This window comes from Triticum aestivum, chromosome 2B (assembly GCF_018294505.1).
Source record: "Triticum aestivum cultivar Chinese Spring chromosome 2B, IWGSC CS RefSeq v2.1, whole genome shotgun sequence".
Lineage (NCBI taxonomy): Eukaryota > Viridiplantae > Streptophyta > Magnoliopsida > Poales > Poaceae > Triticum > Triticum aestivum.
This window is the reverse complement of record NC_057798.1, coordinates 288,435,233-288,447,498: the sequence shown is the minus strand read 5'-3', so window position 1 is coordinate 288,447,498 and position 12,266 is coordinate 288,435,233. Positions and strand designations below refer to the sequence as shown.

Genomic DNA, 12,266 nt, shown 5'->3' with positions numbered 1-12,266 from the left:
CAACCACGACAACATTGATGTGCAATTAGTCTACCGTCTCGATCAATTATCTAGTAGTTGATGTGCAACCCTCCTCCCTACATGTGGATGTGTAGTCTTTTTACTGTTGGCACACCTTACCCCCTACCCCTGCAAGCGATATGTGCAACTTAGTCTATTGTTCAAGCCAACTATCTAGTAATCAATGTGCAACTCCTTCCCCTCCCTATTAGTGGACATGTACTTTCAGTTGACAGAGTTGCACATAGTCTGCTAGGTGGTTGGCCAGGGCAACGTACAAAGTTGCACATCTCATAGGCAGGCAATTGAATGGCGAAAATTGACATTCATGAGGGTAGTGAAAAGTTACATATAAACAGTGCTAAAGTTTCAAATCTCATGGTTTGGGTCGGGTGATAGCAGGGAAACTACACATCCATGGGGTACGAGATAAAGTTGCACATCACCGTTAGACAGTTGGTCGTTGTAGTATCCGAAGTTGCACATCCACAATTAGGATGTTGGCCGACGCAGCAAACAATGAAGCACATCCACGGGCGGGGAAAGTTACACATCAACTACTATGCAGTTGACCTTGGCAATAGACGAAGTTGCATATCTCACTGGAAGGAGGTAGTTTAGGGGTGGAGGTACCATAAAGGAAAATTGCATGTCTACAGTGTAGGAAAAAAGTTGCACATCCCTATCAGGTAGTTGCACGTCGACGGCTAGGCAGTTGCACAAAACGGGGACAAAATTGCACAATTTTTTTCGTGAAACATACCCATGCGGATCTAGTTTCGAAGAGCACGCAGCAAGGGTTCCAACAGTGAAAACGGATCTTAGTTTCGATGCGCGGTTCAAAAGTTGTGATTTTTTAAAATTTGAAAACACAAATTAAGTGCGTTCACATCTACGAAATCAATAACTCCCGAACGTGCCAGGTTTTAGCAAATCCTCCCGAACGCGCTTCTAGCTGTTGCCCGAATCTCGATGACCTCCACATGCCATGTCATCACGAGCGCAGCGTTCGGGATGATTCTGGGTCGCCCGAACGAGCTCCATTGTTTTCTACTCGCAGCTCCATCCCCCCCCCCGGGACACCACTCCCCCACTCTCCTTTTTCGTCGCCGGATTTGGAAGATGGCCGGAAATCAGGCCGACGGGACGGCGCGCTGTGCTGGAGATGCGTTGGGCCGGCTGCGTGTAGCCCACGCAAGCGGCGGATCGGGCAGCGTCGAGCGGGACGAGCAGGCAAGCTCCTGTTCGATGCAGAGGAAGCAGAGGTCGGCGGCAGTGGACTTGGCGAAGGGCGTCGCGACGAAGGCGAGTTCGGGAGGGCGTGGAGGAGCGGATCCGGGCAGAGGGATGGTTCCCGGCGGCGACGATGGATCTGAGGACAGTGGAGCTCCATGGCGGCGGCGTTCGGGCCGACGCGATGGAGATGGCCAACCAAATCATGGTAAAGCGCGGCCACCTAGAGGCGACGGCGGGCGTCCAACACCTCAGCGCCGGCCATGGTCGCGTTTTCTTCGAGCTCAGCGTCCATGGGCGACGAGACCTTCCTCCTCGTCTTCTCTGTCCTATTGGACGCCGCCGACCTCGTCCGATGCGCGGCTGCCGGGAGGCGAGGATGCCATCCTGCGCTGTGGCGCCCTTTACGACCACAGCTTCTCCTAGCACAACAGCCATACGCTGCACATGGGCAACGGGCACATCCTCCTCGTCTTCTTCGGCCGCTCAAGTGCTGCATTTGAAGATAGTCTTAGTGAACAGGTTCAACTTTTTGTGTCACTAGCTCAACACTGATGGTGATTCAATTTTTTTAGCCCAGTCCATATGTTGCAATTTTTGTGTGATTCATTTCCTCAGTCGTTCATGAATTTGCAGAAATTGTTTACTTTTTGTTTTCATGCTAATTGACAAATATTGCATGACAAACTTTTTTAGGAATTATAGTTGATGGTATCTTAAAATCTGTTTTATGCCATGCAAACACAAAATATGTTGCCATGTCGTCTCAACTTCTCCAGCCATCCCAAATTGAATTATTTTTGACCATGGCAAAACACCATAAATAAGTTGCCGTGGAAACACAAAGTATGTCGCCGTGTCGAAATCATGTTTTCATTGCCATGGCAAGAAAATATAATATGGTTTGCCATGTTTTTGAAGCTGTTAGTACTATTTCCATGGCAATTTATAGATGTTCTTCTCAACAAACTGTTGCAATTCGTTTGTAAAAATCCCATGGCAATTTTTGTAAATTTCACATGGCAATTTTTTGAAATTTTTGTTAGCTACAACATGGCAAATTAAACTAAATTTTCCATGTGAATAAAGTATTTTTGCCATGGAAAAAGTAGATTAAATTTTCCATGTGTATAAAAGTATTTTTGCATGGCAAAATAGAGTAAATTTTGCCATGGCAAATTAAACGAAAATTTTCTATGTGAATAAAAGTATTTTTGCATGGAAAAATAAAGTAAATTTTTCCATGGCAAGTTAAACAAAAATTTGCCATGCTAATAAAAGTATTTTTGCCATGGCAAATTAAACTAAAATTTGCCATGTGAATAAAAGTACTTTTGCCATGGCAAAAATAGAGTAATTTTTTGCCATGGCAAATTAACTAAAATTTGCCATGCGAATAAAAGTATTTTTGTCATGGCAAATTAAACTCAAATTTGCCATGTGAATAAAAGTTTTTTGCCATGGAAGAATAGTGTAAACTTTTGCCATGGCAATAATATAGTAAAATTTGCCATGTCAAATTAAACTAAAATTTGCCATGTGAATAAAAGTATCCCATGTAATTTTTGCCATAGAGTAAGTTTTGCCTTGGCAAATTAGACTAAATTTTGTGATGTGAATAAAAGTATTTTTTTGCTACGGAAAAATAGTGTAATTTTTGCCATGGCATTTTTTCTGTTTTTGACTTTCTAGTCTGTGTGCAATTACCGCCTTTTTAATACTTGAATATTTTGTGTGCATACCTGGGCCTTTTTGCTGGCCCACTTTCTTTAACCTGGACGTATCGCCAATGTTGCTCGTGAAGGAGGGGTTCGGGCTGGAGCGTTCCCAGACTGAACAATTCTGTTCGGTGGAGGGCGCTCCCGCATCGAACGTTTCTGTTTGGTCCAGCGCCTGCCTAGGACGAACGTTTGGTCCTTATCAAGGCCCCACATCTATTCACGTGGATACTTTAATTATTCTGTTCACACATGTGCATACCTATTCACCTTGCCTAATATGAATTAGGGAGACAAAATATTTCATTTTTCGGCCAGCAACCGCGGAGCGTTAGCGGGGCAACAGCCACCCACTAGACCTGTCCAATTTGGTTATCCCTAGCCACTCTATCCTTTCAACCAAACGCGCGGTACCATCTGAAAATCTGGCTATCCCTCAACCAGTTATGGATGGCCAACAAGCCAAACGCCACCTAAAGGTATCCGGACCGGATATCCAGGACAGATAGGATGCCTCGGAGATGCCCTTGCTCCCCGATCCCAAGTCGTCAAGTTCGCTGCACCTCCCGTCCCCGTGGTGCCCTCGCCGTGACCTCACCGGCGGCCGCTATGACCTCGCCGGCTTCCACCTCTTCCTGGTTCTCCGGAATCGTGCGCACAGCATCCGGCAATCCCCCTTCTTCAGCCATGCCTCCCGCCGGCGGCGTCACCTCCGCCCCCGTCTCCCTTCCCGACACCCCTGCTGCCGTGAGCGGCAAGGGTGGCGTCGTTGCCCCTGTAGCCACCACAGGCGTAGGTGCTCGCAGGAAGCAGCTCCAGGGCACGCTGTTCAAGTACGGGCCCAAGTCCGCTCAGGTACGGGCCTATTTCTCTCGTCCGTCAAGCCTCTCATCGTAGCTCGCAGTAATGATCTGTGGACGGTTTCGAGTTTTTCTTTTCCTTTTCCCAGGGGTGTTGGATTCAGTTCAGCTCATCGGCTGCATGCTCTTAAGTGCTTCGCAATTCCTTTGGCGTGGGGAATTCTTTGGATCGGATTTCTGGATGCTTCTATGGTACCTCTTACCTGCGTGGCATTTGGAACTCGAGATTCCCCCTAGTGTTCGAGATGCGGGATCTCCTGTTTGGATTTGCAGCGTCCTGCTTTTTAGTTCGTGGGATTCTACGTTGATGCGTGTGGTTCTTTGATTCCTGTAGGAAAAAGGAAGCTTGTATAATCTTTCACGACCCACATGGGTGAGTGATTTTGCTTTCGGTTGCTTTTGGCGGTCCCAACTTGCCATTATGTTCTTTTTTGTTCCTTCCTAAGGGGGCAAAAACATCGAACGGATGGTGTCACCCCGGGACTCAGGAACAACATCTTAGAACCTGTTTTATCCTCTGAACAACCAACAACAAACACTAGAACTAGAGTTATAAACCTTCCGATTGCTACAAAGTGGATTCGCCCTTGGAAACGCTCTGGTGTAATTGGTAAAAATCAAGTCCGGCGGGCGCCAACCATCTAACGCTAGCACCCATATTTTCCTCAAAATGCAACATCTTTAATATAAGTTAGATGTTCAACATCATATTTGCCATACAAATAGATAGTAAAATAAACTACGACTAATCGAATATCATCACGTCCAAAGCCATGGAAGCTACCTCCTCGGACACATCGGAGAGGGCATCCTTGGAGGTGGCTGGAGCGGTGACTGGCGTGGCTGGCATGGGAGCGGCAACAAGCTCCTCTGCGGCATATAAGTGGGTGTTGTGGCAGTTCTCCCTAGTGACCGTCTTGTGCCGTTCCGCCTGATTGAGAGCATCACGAACTTTGCACTTTTCATACTCGGCGTAGGCTAAGTGATGGGCGGCGAGCGCCATGGGTGGCTCACACTCCCTTGGCTTCGGCATGATGGACACATGAAGAGATTGACATTGTGATGGTTGCGGGGCGCCATGGCGGCTTTCAAAGAGACTGGGCGGCGAGGGGAGGGGAGCGACATCCAGTTTTAAGGGGATGAAACCATGTCTGGAAGTGAGGGTGCGGGAGGGAAATCGCTTTGGGAAGGCGAGGCGACGACGGGAAATCCCGTTGGGAAGCGGGGCGGCGATCCGCGGTCATAATGGGTGGGTTCGGATTGTTAGATCTGGCGTGGCAGATGTCCGGACTCCCTACTCCTCCCCTCAATTTGGGCCGGGCTGCGGGATTTAAGACGTCTTGACGGTCCTTGTCGGAGGCTTCAAAGTGTCCGGACAATCCGGTCCAGACATTTGAGGCCGGAGTAGGGGTCCACATTGGAGATGCCCTAATTCCTTTGCTGATGTTGCATGGTCATGCCTTTTGTTGATTTGTCCATTAGTGCCTGCCATTTCTTGTGGAAGAAAGCCTACTCAATATACAATGTAGACCCTTTATGCATGTCGTTTTCTTGTTTTCTCCAGCTTATGTCTTATGGGTTTCAGCTTCAGCCTACCCCAATTTGTTTGGGACTAAAGGCTTTGTTGTTGTTAAAAATATGTAATGGTCAGATTATCATTTCAGTACTGTATTTTCATTATTGCTGATTGCAACCTCTGAGAACATAATTGATAGCTATCCTGTACAAAAGAGGTGTGATAGTGTACAAAGGATTGGTCTTAAACATATGACATAGTAGATTTTTTCAAGCACAGGAACTTTTTACATCTGGCAGTGTCTACTTGAAATCTCTTAGAAGCCTTTATCTTTTTAGCATACACATGTCCATTATTTATTTTCTATTATATTATCGGGGATTTAGAAAAAAAAGATATATTTTGATTTCTCGATACCCCTCATCATATTATGGTTTGCATGATTCCATCGACAAATTCTCTTCATGAATTGTTAATATTATTTTGATGTCTCGACACCCCTCTCCCCTCATCATATTGTGGTTTGCATGATTGCATCTACAAATTCTCTTCATGAATCGTTTTATGTTTATTGTTATTGTTGCAACGTTTGTGTGATAACTTTACATCCCTTTTTCAGGTTGCGTTTAGGACTGGTGATTTTACCCGTCAGGTGATTTTCATTGGTGGTTTGGCAGATGGGCTCTTAGCAACTGAGTAAGTTGCTTTTCTTTTTAAGTCTCACGCAGAGTCAGCCACTCTTATTAGCTATATAGTTTCATTAAATATTTGATCATAGCATTGTTTTCCTCCAAAGGATACCATTGTTAGGGAAATAGCAACTTGTATTCCATTGGGGCCAAGGGCTAATATATATAGTACATGTACAGGTGGTAAATATGTAAACAACTCCATGACGCTTTCATTCTCTTCTTTTCTTTCTCTCTCCTCAAGTCCTCTGCTCCGGTCTTCCACCTTCGCTCCCCCATCGCCTCTTCTCCCTTTCTCCTCTATCGGTTCGTCCTACTAGAGGAGGGGAGAGGAGCTCGGTGCCACCCTCCCCTTTGTAGATCCACTTGGTTTGCATCCTTTATGGCTAGTTTGGGCTTCCTTTCGGTGGTTTGGAGGCACCGTCGAGCTCATTTCTCTGACGTCCATGGCATTGCAGCCATCGTGGTTATCCTTAGTTTCAGCCTTTCCATGGTACGTTTGGTTGTAGCCCTCTCAAATAACCTCCCTTATACTGTCTTTGCCGGATCTAACCCTCCTTTAATCCCCTTGCCTCACGGTTGGATTTTGGAGTTGGGTTTGCCGTCGGCAAGTCGTGGTTTCAATAATTTCCCATGCCCCTACCGGATCCATTTGTTTAGTTCACTAGGTTAGCTTAACCCCATCCTTTTCTTCCGATGTCCAAATTCTGCTTGTGGTGCTTCACATATGGGTGTCCAGCAATCTGTTCAGGCCAGATCAGGCCAGGTGCCTGTGTTTTCTTGCAATCTTTGCCATATAATCTTCTTTGCGGGGGTGATGCTTTCCTTGTGCTATCTATGCATCTCCATAAGACTGCCCCTGCCGTGTCTCTTGCCAGTCTCCTGCTCGAGATCTCTTCAACCTCCATAAGTGGAGGCCCCTTTTTGGGTTTCGGATTTGAGCATTTGGCTGGCGTGGCTCTTAGTATTGAACGGCGTTGCATCCGACATTCACTGCGCATTTTAGGGGTTTCTCCCAGACCTCTAGCGAGTGCTTTTTTCCTTCTCATTCAACTCTTTCATCAGTATTCTACATGTCCAACACTGCCGCCAGCTGGTGCATGAGCATCCCCATCTTCTCAAGCATCAGCAGCTTCTGCAACCTCCAATATCCAATCGCTAGTGGAGGCCCTTCTGTCTGCAAGATGCTTTCTCCAGCTGGTGGTGGCCACCGTTCGAGCCCGTTCTTGGAGTTGGTCCACGCAGGAGCTCGTCAGCAGACGCGTGTGCATGTATCGTGGCAAGCTGTGGAGTTATCCAAGACACGTGTTAATGTTCAAAATATCGTCCAACTCATCGATTTATTGCTTATCGGTGGGTGGCCGCTAAGATTATACCTTATCTTTGCTATTTATCATTTGGGCCGATTTATCGCTCTGACAAGCGACTAATCGGGAATCTAGCGATTAATCAGGCCGGGCCCTGTGGTTAGAAATCCCCAAACAGGGCTCCCCTTCGGTAGCCTCCCGCACATCACACTTCATCCCCCGTTCGATAGGACATGTGTTGTAGTGTTGTCCTATTCTATTTGTCATTGACTCATTGTTTGACATGTAATATGTAGTTATGCATTGATGTAGTGTTGTCCTATTTAAAAGCATAGAGCACAGTGACAGTTGTTTCCATTTTTACCTTATTACTGCTTGGAACCTAGAAATTCCAAGCAAAAACAGGCCGATTAGTAGTCAACTGATAAAATCGATTAATCGACCGATTTTTGATTAATCTCTACTCCCTCCGTTCCTCAATATAAGGTGTATTATTTTTTTAAAAAGTCAAACTTCTCTAAGTTTGACCAAGTTTATAGACAAAAATATCAATGTCTAGAATACCAAATCATTATCACTAGATTCATCATGAACTATATTTTTACATTTTATATATTTAGTATTATAAATCTTTATATATTTTGCTGTAAAGTTGGTCAAACATAGACAATAGTTGACTTTTTCAAAAACTAATACACCTTATATTTAGGAACGGAGGGAGTAATTCCCAGCGGAGTGAAATGCTAACGATAAGTGATATCCTCAACATTTATGTTATTAGGAGTGTGTACATGTGTATTTTCAGGGTCATGTATAAGCTTGCTTTAGTTTTCTGGGACTTTCAAGTCTCTGGCAATTTAATGTTTTGTGGGGCAGGATGTGGCCCACTGTTTTTAATATAATGCAGGGTGGGTGTTGTTGTGCCAAACAAAGGTGGTAAATACGTAGGAAACCCCTCATACAAAGGGGAAAATACACATGCTATACCTGGAACATAATATAACTCTAACACCGCCCTCAAACTCAGGGCAGATCCACAACACTAAGTTGACTGCCTGCCTGGAGCTCCTCAACCCAGTTGCCTGCCTGGGGCTCCAATGCCAGAAGCAGGCGGGCTCCTGAGGTCGGGCCACAGGTCGGGGCGCCCGTGGCCGGTGCAGGCGGTAGCTCCTCCAGGAGCAGCGTCGGGCCAATCGTCGGGGGTGCAGCTAATGGCTTGAAGAGCCTTTCTTCAAAGACGCCAGGGTTTTGAGGCTCGCGGCGGGATGCCCACCTGGCGACGTCGTCAGCTTCCTTGTTCGCGCCGCGCGGGACGTGCTGCAATTCCAAGCCCAGGAAACGCTTTTCAATTTTTACGTACCTCCTCAAGGTATGTCGCCATATGATCGTCCTTCGACTTGTACTCTTTGTTGGAGAAGTTGACAAGGAGCTGGGAATCGCCTTTGATGGTAAGGCGCTTGACCCCCAAAGCGGCCACGGCCTTGAGCCCGGCGATCAGGCCCTCGTACACCGCAATGTTGTTGGCGACCTTCTCGCCACGCTGGAAGCGAAGTTGGACGACGCGCCAAATGTCGGAATCGGGGCTTCGCAGACCCAAGAAAGGTTTGAACTATGGGGCGTGCGCGAAGGACTCTGTTTGGCTATGGCTTGCTACTCACGGCCTCACGGCCTTGCTCCGTCGTGCTTGAGCGAGCGAAAGAAGGAAGGAACACGATGATTTACCCAGGTTCAGGCCACCTTGCGGTGTAAGACCCTACTCCTGCTTTGTGGTGGGTTGCCTCGCGAGGAGGATGATTATGAACTAGTACAAGAGTGAGCTGCCTCGTGAGGGCTGGGGGTGAATGGATCAGATGGATTCGACCCCTCTATACGGTGGAGGCTAGCATATATTTATACTGGCCCGGTCCTCTTCCCCCAAGGCTCTAGGTGGGAAGGGATACCACAACGACCAATTTTGAAGGGGGGCAGTAGTACACCCTATCCTGACTAAAGGTGGTCTTCGCCTTCAAAGCTTCTGGTCGTGACGTACTGATGGGCTCGATGATGACCTCTGTCCTGGCGAATCCGTGGTCTTGGTCTCGTTGCGCCGGAATGGCAACCTTTGGGGGATTCCTCGGAACCCGCGTACGTCCTTGCCTCCTTAGCACCAAAGAGGAAAGTGTCCTTGCCTGCGCCTGCTGGCGCCCTCCTGGCTCCGCTCGTCATGGCTCACATCACCACGCGCCTCGTGAGGTTGGGTAGCAAGCCTAGAAGTATCCGCCCTGCGAGGGGCCTCGTGAGGCAACCTCGTGAGACCGCCCTGCGGGAGGCCCTCTGGAGGCCTTGATGTAGTTAGCCTCGCGAGGCGGGGGCCCTCGCGAGGGTCTTGCTCGTGGAGTCTTGGCGCTGGGCTGTACCAGGCCTTTGACGGTGCCGCGCGATGGGCCGCAGGCAGACGGGCCTGGGTACCCCCGGTCCCAGAGCCCCAACAACAGGGCCCTTGTGCCCCTCCTATCTTCCGTGGTCAATGCAGCTACAATGCATTCACCGCCACCGCCACTAGCACCTGTTTTGCCATCGACCACTGCAGAGCCAACCCTGCCACGGCTGGTTCGGCGCCTCACTCCAGCTGAGTTAGTAGAACGTCGTCGTCAGGACCTTTGCTTCAACAGCGATGAGATTTATGTTCAAGGTTGTTAAGAGTTATATTTATGATGTCTTTTGGCTTTCTGTATTTGGCCTTTGGCCTCCCCCTGTACTTGTATATATGATGGCTTTGGCCTTGAGATAATACTAAGTTGCACATTTCCTAACATGGTATTAGAGCATTCGTTTTTTTTGCACGTGCAACTCGTGCGATCCGATCCCAATCCCGCGCCGTCGTCGCCGGCTGCGCCGATCTCCTCTCCGGCGCTCCTTCTCTACGCCTCCACTGCAGTTCAACCCTGCTGCCCACCCACGATCCAGGCTGCCTCGGACCTCCAGGTCCTGTCCCCATCTGCTGCGGTTGCCAGATTGATCACGCCGCCGGACGCTACTCTCGATCCACTGCACCGCGGGAGCAGCAGCTATTGGAGGTCAACATCGCCGCCCCTGCTCGGATTCCACCCCCAGCCGTCTTTCCTCGCTGGATCTTCGCCGCTCCCGCCCGGATTACGGCCCGAGCCGCGTTCCTCGCCGGATCTCCGCCGCCAGCCGTGGATTCTGCCTGCAGATCGACGCGTTGCTTGGATTGGCGCGGGCCCCTGCGCTGCTGACGCCGCGTCCTCCGGCCTTCGCCGCCGTCCGGCCGCTGTCCGCCTCGGCCCGTCGGCCGCTGTCTGTACGCCAGCCGGTCTTGTGTGCACGAAGTCCGCCGCCGTTGCGATCTGTCCGTGGCCGCTTCGTGTGTTGACCAGTAAGTCGCAGCTTGGGCCACTGTTTTGGGCCTGACTTGGCTGTTGGCCTGCAGCGTAGCTCCTCACTCGGTGTCGTTCCGGTGGATTGGCTGACTTGTGTTCTGTGATCCTAAAAGAGAGAGAGAGAGAGAGAGAGAGAAAGAGAAAGCTGATATGATGTTTCCGTCGGGCCTGCACCTCCCTCGCTGCCCGCAGACTTCCGATGGTGTTCCCTATATCGATCCCATCTCGCAGCTGCGTCGTCGCTCAGTGCTTGGTGCTCGTCCTTCTGTGAGGTCGTCTCCTACTGCGTCTTCGGCTGGCTCTGCTGATCGCTATTAGTCGACTTCTTTCGCGGCTTCCATGTGCGACAGTGAGCGATGTACATCGACTCCTCAAGTGGCTTCCACATGCGGCTCTGCGTCGACTTGCTCCTCTCGATCGACTCTACATGCGGCTTCCACGGGTGGCGGCGACTGCTCATCGTCGGCAGGTGTTTCTACCTCGACCTCTTCCGTCGCGTCCCTGTCTGCGCATGAGATTGCGCAGCTGCAATGCCTGCTTGCTACTTGGGATTCTTCATCGACAGGTTTTGCAGTTTCCGTGACTGACTCTTCTGGCACTGAGAAACCACCTTCTACTCATTCAGGTACATCCCCATGGATTCTTGATACTGGAGCGTCTTTCCATATGACTTATGATTCTTCCACTTTGACCTCCGTTCGACCTGTCGAGTCTCCTGTTCGTGTTCTTACAGCTGATGGCACTCCCCTACCTGTAGCTAGTTGAGGCACTCTTAGCACTTCATTTCATGTTCCCTCTGTCGCTCATGTTCCTCGACTTACCATGCAGCTCATTTCTGGTGGTCAGATTGTTGACTCTAATTGTAGGGTTATTCTCGACTTTGATTCATGTTCTGTTCAGGATCGTCGCACAGGCACCCTGCTTGGTGTTGGCCCTCGACGTTCTGATGGTCTCTGGGAGCTTGACTGGCTTCGTCTTCCTTCCGCTGCCACCGCCGCCAGTCTCGCAACCCCTGTTGCTGCATCTACCAGCTCTTTTCAGCAGTGGCATCATCGTCTTGGCCATTTATGTGGTTCTCGTCTCTCGTCTTTGATTCAGCGCGGTGTTCTGGGGTCTGTCTCCGATAACGCTTTGTTGGATTGTGTGGGTTGTAGGCTTGGTAAGCAGATTCAGCTACCCTACCCTCACAGTGAGTCAGTCTCCGAGCGTCCTTTTGATCTCGTTCACTCTGATGTTTGGGGTTCGGCTCCCTTCGCTTCGAAAGGGGGTCATTGCTACTATATTATCTTTATAGATGATTTTTCTCGGTACACTTGGATCTATTTCATGTCTTTCTCGCAGTGAGGTCTTATCTATATATAAAAAATTTGCTGCTATGGTTCATACCCAGTTTTCCACTCTTATTCCTGTTTTTCGCGCAGATTCAGCTGGTGAGTATATCTCCCATGCGCTGCTGGGATTTCTTGCTGAGTAGGGTACTCTTACTCAGTTCTCTTGCCCTGGTGCTCATGCTCAGAATGGTGTGGCTGAGCGCAAGCATCGTCACCTTCTTGAGACGACGCG

At 49.1% G+C, this 12,266-nt stretch overlaps 1 protein-coding gene across 2 annotated transcripts in view; it reads left to right on the top strand.

Moving 5' to 3' along the window:
• The first annotated feature begins 1,056 nt into the window (after nt 1-1,056).
• Nucleotides 1,057-12,266, top strand: part of LOC123044761 (UPF0613 protein PB24D3.06c) — a 37,469-nt gene continuing 26,259 nt past the window's right edge. Inside the window, exons 1-2 of one of the 2 annotated variants that reach the window (XM_044467649.1) lie at nt 1,057-1,755; nt 5,947-6,023. In XM_044467649.1, the coding sequence (XP_044323584.1) occupies nt 1,681-1,755; nt 5,947-6,023 (152 nt within the window). In that variant the 5' untranslated portion in view covers nt 1,057-1,680. Of the gene's footprint in view, nt 1,756-3,369; nt 3,807-5,946; nt 6,024-12,266 lie in introns of those variants that run through there. The other variant, XM_044467648.1, reaches the window with a different exon arrangement.